The sequence below is a fragment of the Polypterus senegalus genome, chromosome 1 (assembly GCF_016835505.1).
Source record: "Polypterus senegalus isolate Bchr_013 chromosome 1, ASM1683550v1, whole genome shotgun sequence".
Classification (NCBI taxonomy): domain Eukaryota; kingdom Metazoa; phylum Chordata; class Cladistia; order Polypteriformes; family Polypteridae; genus Polypterus; species Polypterus senegalus.
In genome coordinates, this window is record NC_053154.1 from 275920285 (window position 1) to 275927770 (window position 7486).

General features: G+C 33.3%; 1 protein-coding gene across 2 annotated transcripts in view; it reads left to right on the forward strand.

Annotated features, from left to right (window-relative positions):
• Window positions 1–7486, forward strand: part of hps1 (HPS1 biogenesis of lysosomal organelles complex 3 subunit 1) — a 44457-nt gene that overhangs the window by 34329 nt on the left and 2642 nt on the right. For both annotated transcript variants that reach the window (XM_039774819.1, XM_039774827.1), the window contains 5 exons: window positions 455–520; window positions 705–849; window positions 5473–5586; window positions 6449–6531; window positions 6828–7035. In XM_039774819.1, coding sequence (XP_039630753.1) covers window positions 455–520; window positions 705–849; window positions 5473–5586; window positions 6449–6531; window positions 6828–6990 — 571 coding nt within the window. In that variant the 3' untranslated portion in view covers window positions 6991–7035. The remainder of the gene's footprint in view (window positions 1–454; window positions 521–704; window positions 850–5472; window positions 5587–6448; window positions 6532–6827; window positions 7036–7486) is intronic.

Genomic DNA, 7486 nt, shown 5'->3' on the forward strand with positions numbered 1-7486 from the left:
TAGCCTTCATTTTTGACATCAGCCTGTGCACCATTTAACATGTTTTAATATTTTTCATATAAAAATACAGCAATACTGGAGTAACCAGGAGTGAAATCATGGTCCTTGAATGGGCTATTTACGTTCCCACCCATAGTCCCAAATAGAATCTGAAAATGTTCGTCTGAAGGCAATGTACAACAAAATTAAATAAGCTGGAACAAATATGACAAGAGGAATGCAGTGAAAACCTACCTCAAAAGATGCAAAGCTGTTATTGCAGCTGAAAGCTGTTCAACTAAATATCTGCTAAATATAAGCTGTGAATAGACAGTTTTTTTTATTGGTTTTAATTTTTTTTAATAATAATGTTACACTCCTACTTGTAGACACTTCATTAAATTTGAAAGTGTGTCCCTACAATGAAATCCTTCCCTGCCATTAAAATTATTAAATTTTTCACATGTTTTTGCAGGGAAAAGCTGACAGATTGGAAAGATTTTTTGCTGGTGAAGAGCAAAAGGAATATCACAATGGTGTCATATCCTTATTATGTATTAATGGTTTTCTAAAGCAATAAGCCAGTAAACCATTTTAGTGCCAGTTATCTTGCAGAACTTCAGCTGCAAAAAGAACTCCATTCTTCTGTGAACCAAACACACATTTGCCTTTTTCTATTTCTCAGTTTGTTACTAAAGATTTATTTCCTTAATCAACTGCCTTACCTATTTAGAGGAGTTTCCAGGTCTAATTCATTTTATCTATGTGGATAGAACAGCAGGACAAATGATCTCCCCCTCTCTAAATGTATCCGATGACTCTACATCTGAGCTTGGCAAAGGTCCACTTGCTCACTTTATCAAAAGCAAGGTAAGTTCTAAAGGTGGTACGCCAAGTCACAAGTTACTAGTGGGTTACAGAGTTTTTAACTCCGTTTGTTACTCAAGGTCATTATTTTAGTTGTCTAGAATAATTCCCTTTCCTTAAAAAGTAACGTTAAACTTTGGATGTAGAAGGTTTTCTGAAGAAGAAAAAAAAAGTGAAATCAAGTGATAATGGAAATCTTTATAAACAAGGGATGTACAAAAGTAGCCAAAAAAGTTTTATGCTTATTTAATCGATGTAGAACTGCAGAACACCTTAAACTTGTACTGAAATCCCCTTATATATGAATATATGCAGTATTTAATTCATATTTTGCTTGCTACTGTTCAAACACACCTTTGCTTTTTATTCAAGTGTGTTTTACCCACTATGCAATTCTTGGGACAGTAGCAGGGTAGATGATTCTACTTGTATTATCTACCATCTTAAAATTTTACACTTTTTTCTTTGTATTTTTGCATAAAAACTCAAATAAATTTTGGAAAGAAAGGAAAGTGAGGATGGCCCTGCAGGTTGATAGTGTCACATGGGCATTTTAGATCAGAATAATACTAAAAGTAAGCATTTTATGCATTGCTTAAAACATCTGAAACTTTTTCACAAAAATAAATTAAGTTAAAAACAACATTTTCCACACATCTAGTAATCCATTTTCTTACCTAATTAGTCCAACTGATGACCAAGGGGTGAAGGAAATGATCCTGGTGGAATTTGGTGCTTTAGCCTTGTTAATGTAATAGAAGTTGACAGAATTTCACATAAGCACTAAATTATTATTTGAACCCAGTTTATCTATTACACGGTTGAAACATTTAAGCATCTCCTTTCCTGAATTTTGGCTTCAGCTGTGTTTGGAAACTGAATTTTCACTCCTCAGATGAAAAGCTGAAAGATCCACAGCTTTAATCCAGCAGTTTGCGCGTGTGTGTTTTTTCTTCAAAACTGCAACATTTTTAAACCTAAATTATCTCGCGTAATGTGTGAAATGTTCAACAACAAGAAAATATGACCTCCCTAAGCTTTACCTTTACCCCATTTCCAAAAATCAGTATATGTGAAGCTTTTACTTATTAAAATATGCACTCCATGTTAATAGTAATGCAGATGTCCTTCCATTGTAAAAAATTAAATAAGTACATGTCCTTGTACAGATGCACTGTCCAAGTATATATTTTCAGCAAATTTATATCTCCCGTACTAATTCATAATTCATAAACATAATAACTCCTCTTCAAAAAAAAAAAAAAAAGATGTGTTCTTTAAAATACATCTGTTACAGGCTCTCTTGCCTTCAGTGTTCATTGATGCTATCTTTATTATTATTATTATTATTGTCGTTATTATGATAGATGGTTCTGTGAGCCAAGGTATTGTATTTTTTCTTTAATTTGTCTTGTGTGAGGAATTTCAAATCTGTTCCCCATCCCCAGGCCAGTGTTAACAGTGACTTAATTGTATGTAAATTGAGTTACTTGTGTTTTAAAAGAACTAAAAAAGATTGAAGGAAGGGTTAATTTCTGGCAGAGGCTCTTAGACAAAATCTGCAGATAGAGAAGATCAGCAGTGGACATGTGAGGACTGCTTCAGACCAGAAGGCAGCTGACAGTCTGACTATAGTAACTGTGAAGACAAATGAACAGCTACAACAAAGAGCCCTGCAAGAGTGAGGCTGCTGTAACCATGTTTGAAAGGAATTTAAAGGCCACCTACTCCGCTGCATTATTTTTATTTGTACTAAAAAATGTAAAAGTCAAATGGTCCATATTGGAAGAGTCTGGTGCTTTGAAGATGTTCTGGGAATTTAAATTTATATCAACTGCACTGAATTTGCTGGGCAAACAATGTCATTGCAGAAGCTAATCTACTAAAATGAAACTAACAGTAAGCACACTGTGTTTTGAGAGATGCTTCCATTTGCTTCCACACATAAGAACATTTCTGATCATATTTCAAGACCAAAAACTGCCTAATGCTTCTTACTAGCTGATTCATCAATACATTAGTAGTCCCTTTATTTTACATCCCTGCCTGACTGCCAGGTCTTTACACCTCAAAATAGGAAAAGGAAAGACTAAACACTCAGTTGTTCGTGAGAAAAGAGAACTTTTAATACCACATTAACTTGAAATAAACAGCTGTTAAGGAAGGCATAAACATGGTACATCATCTGAAAAGGAACACCTGTTTCAGCATTCACAACAGAAACTTGGGTGAATTTCTGCAGAGTGCTTGACTTAGCTGTGTGCAGGTGACTGAGAAAAGGTACAAAGGCTGGACAGCATTAAGATGTCAAATGATCCTGATATACTTCCAGCAGCAGCAAGGTGTGGCAGATGCTCTTTTTATAATGTTACTCAGAATTCCCCTTTTCAAAAATGACTCCAGTAAATGATTAAGCACACATTCTTTATCCTTTTCTCTGTCACTCGGGCATTCTGGAACATTCTGGCTAGAAATCGGTTTCTGTGCCTAAACCTCAAAAATATGTTCATGGATGCCTGTGCTTGATAAGGGTTGTTCTTATGTCTTAAATAAATAAAATAATGGCTAAATTATAATTAAAAAACTTGTCTAGTAAGTAAATTATTTTATATGTGTGTATAAATGCAGACTAAATCTAAATTTATTATTGGAGCATATACTGTATGTCATTTCCATTTAAAATTCAAATCACAGATTTTTTTTATACTAATGCTCTAGTATTTACATATTATTACCAATTACATATGGCTATTGAAGAATGCACATTTTAATTGATTCTCAATTTTAAAGGAAATACTTTTATTTCTCAGTTAAGGTCTAAATATTAAATTATCCAACAATGTCAGTCTTTTTCCTTACACGAATGTAACTTGTAAATAATCCCTAACTAAATTAGTAGTTATTGTTGGTTGTCTAAAGATTGGTAACCCTAGTGTCCTAGAGGGAAACGCATCAAAAAATATTTTATCATTATTGTTCGTTGCATATGTAGTTTTTAGGTAATGAGGTTTTTGCATTATAAATTTCTTTGAAGACTCAAACTTAAATTCATAAATTACCTTATCCTCTTTAATAAAACCCCTGTGTGCATCCAGGTGTCCGTGTGTGTGTGTGTGTGTCTTCTGGTGAAGTGCGCATGAGTGGGGCCACATGGCACGTGTTCAGTCTCTTTCTGTGCATTCCCTGTGTGACAAACACACACACACACACACACACACACACAGACACACACAGGCGCACGAGCGACAGACAGACAGACAGACACACACAGAAGCGCGCACGCGACAGACACACACACACAGACAGACACAGGCGCGTGCGACAAACAGACACACACACACACAGGCGAGACAGACACAGGTGTGCGCTTAAGAGAGACAGACACACATACATGCAGGCCTGTGACAGAGACAGACACACACACGCGCAACAACAACATTTATTTATATAGCACATTTTCATACAAAAAGTAGCTCAAAGTGCACACAGGCACGCGCGTGCATTGTTGCAATGTTACTTTTCTTGGTTGTTTATTAAATTTTGAAATGTTAATTTTTTTCCCTGTACTTAAAACTCATTTAAAAAAAGTGTTTTTAGCGAGCGGGTCGTAAGGCTATAGCGCGAACTCTTGCAATGTTAGTTTTCTCTGTTGTTCAAGGTTTTCTTAGTGTTATTCAATGTTTTTACATTTAGTTTGCTATTACGCTGTGCTTTCTATGGTATAGTTAACTATATTTGTGCTTAAAAACTTAAAAAAATATATATTTACATACAGTTCATACTGTCTGGAATGGATTAATTGTATTTACATACAATCCTATGGGGGAAATTACTTTGTTTCACGACCAAATCGGGTTACAACCAGAGTTTTGGAACGAATTATGGTCGTGACCCGAGGTTCCACTGTATTACTGTCATACAAAATTACAGGCATTTTACAGAAATACTAACCAGTATTACTGAGAGAGAAAATTAAAGGCACACAATACAGTGACGCATATTACAGCCACATACAATGTCCCTTACCATTTAATATAGACTGTTCATACAAATGTTTATGCACTACTATTCTAGCGCCCGTTATTGTAACGGGCTTAATGTCTAGTTTTTAAATATTTGCCTAATTTTTCTTTATATGTGCCTTTTTTCGGGTTTTGTATTTTGTTAACCAACATGTACTGTACATGAAATCTAATAGAGAGTTGCAACAAATCAGTCTGATAAATAACTGAACACTTCTTAGGATTGTTATTCTCTGATATTAGAACCACTATAACACAGGAATCTGGTTAATTTCTATATATATTGTGATTTGTAATGCTGTAATGAATATATTTTCCCTTGCATATTAACTAAATGGTAAATGATATTGTTTTGTTTATTATAATTATTATCCTTTTAATGAATGTTTTACATTTTTTTTTATTTTAAATAAATTATTTATACTAATAGAGGAAGGCACTCAAATTTTAAGAGAATAATATCTTTAAGCTATTTAGTATTTTTGGTTTTGTTAAAATGTCAAATGCCTTTCCTGTGCCACCTTATCTTTGTCATTTCCTAAGTACAAGTCATGAAAAAGTTTACTGTAATGGATTCTAACCCTAATCATCTTTCTTTGAAAAGGTGTGGTCTCTGGTAAGAACTTCACGCCGCTACCTGCAAAAAGGTTACACAACAGTGACCCTACGAGATGGGGATTATTACTTCAGCTACTTTTTGTGGTTTGAAAATGAAACGGTAATATTGTGTTAACAGTTTTAATTTAACATATCCCTATTTCCACTTTAAACATTGGCTTATCTTGATTGCTGCTAAAGTAAAGCCCAGCACTGTCAGTACACATTTAATTTAGAAATTTGATGTCTACCTTCTGGAGGAAATATGACCAAGATCTGATTTTCAAAGTAGGCATTAATGTTGCCATATCTTGTTCATTTCAGTTCAGGGGTCATTGAATGTCTGATCTGAATAATTATTTTCCAAATCTAGACTAAATGTTGTTACTTTAGTGCATATTTTTATTTCTTATAAATAATTTAAAAAAAAAATGATTTCAGTGTTTTATACAGAATACATTTTGAATCAGTTTATGCAAATAACATTGTTCTCAAAAATGTGTACATTTGCCAGTAATTATCTGGTATATCACTTTAGTTGCTTTACATTCACAATTGTTCTATTTAGTTACATTGTTAGGTTTTCTTTCTAGCTGTATTTCAAGCCTTATTTACTTTTTAACAAATAGAATGATAAACATCATATTATAAGATCTATTATGTTGCAGTGTATTGTTAGATATATTTTTAAAAAGACAATTTTGCTCTTCATAGGATGCTAATGTGATACCACTGTTGGAAAATCTGAGGAAAGCTTTATAAATTAATTCTTTATTTTTGTCTTGCCACACAGTGCTTCAAACTGGACTCAAACTGCCTAACGTTTCTCTTTTCAATTCCTTTTGTGGAATACAAGAACACTAAGTCTAATTAGACTTGAAAAGATGGCATGTTTATAGGATTTAATAATAAGCCTTCTAGCATGTTTTAAGTAAAACCAAGACCCTATACTATTACCAAATGGCTTCATATTTCATTTTCAGGGATATAAATTAGAAGTTATTGAGTTGCCAGTTTTGTCTGATGATTCAGCCCCTATAGGAATGCTGGCTGGGGACTATTACAGGCAAGTGGTTTAATATTGAAATTACATACCACAGACACACAGCAGCCTTTTGGAAAATAAATGAAAATAAGCTAATCCTCATTAAATGTTTATTTAAAAGTATTTTAATATATTTGGCCTTCAGAAAAAAGCTTCAAACTTTTTAGTTATGTAAAATATACTTGTTTTCGTTTTTTCATTATTAGTATTACCTATAATGATATCAAGTTCTTATGTGCTTCTCCCAGATTTTATATTCTTAGTCTTATTGTTTAGCTTTTCAGATTCTAATTTTAAGGTATTTTCTCCTCTTTCAGGAAGCTTTTAAGATATTACAGCAAAACACATCAAACTGAAATTATTAAATGTTACGAACTAATGACAATTCATCTGGGAGTTGTCCCTCCAGACTCCATTCTGCAACAGTGTTGTGATTTAGCAAGAAAGCTATGGGAGCCCTCCAGAATCCCACTTCTCTAGAACTTGTAAAGAAAGGAGCCTCTTGTATTTTATTGGACAGGAAATGTAGGTACATAATGTGAAGCAACATAAAATTGCTATAAACAAATAAAATTAAGTTTACTTTTTTCATACAACATTTTTCTGTCTTTAGGTGATAAAGTATTAAACATGCTATTTTTACAACATTTATGACACTTTCCAGTGAATTATATTTCATTTGCCTTATGTGTTCTGCAGACTAAAGTGTAATTCACTGTAAAATGTCTTTTTCTGATGTCAAAGTCCTTGATAAGTGAATGTTTTCTTTTTGATAGAGCTGAAGGTGAAAGAGCAGTATTATTAACATTTGAATTTTATGTATATGCTTTTGTGCAATGCTTTCAGTAAAAAAATATTTTTTTGTACATTTATATGAATACACGTTTCTTAATTCCCTTTACTGTGGACCAAAAGGTGATCGACAAACTGGACAGTGCAGACCCACAAACCTTTCTCAGTATAGTTCATTTAAAGC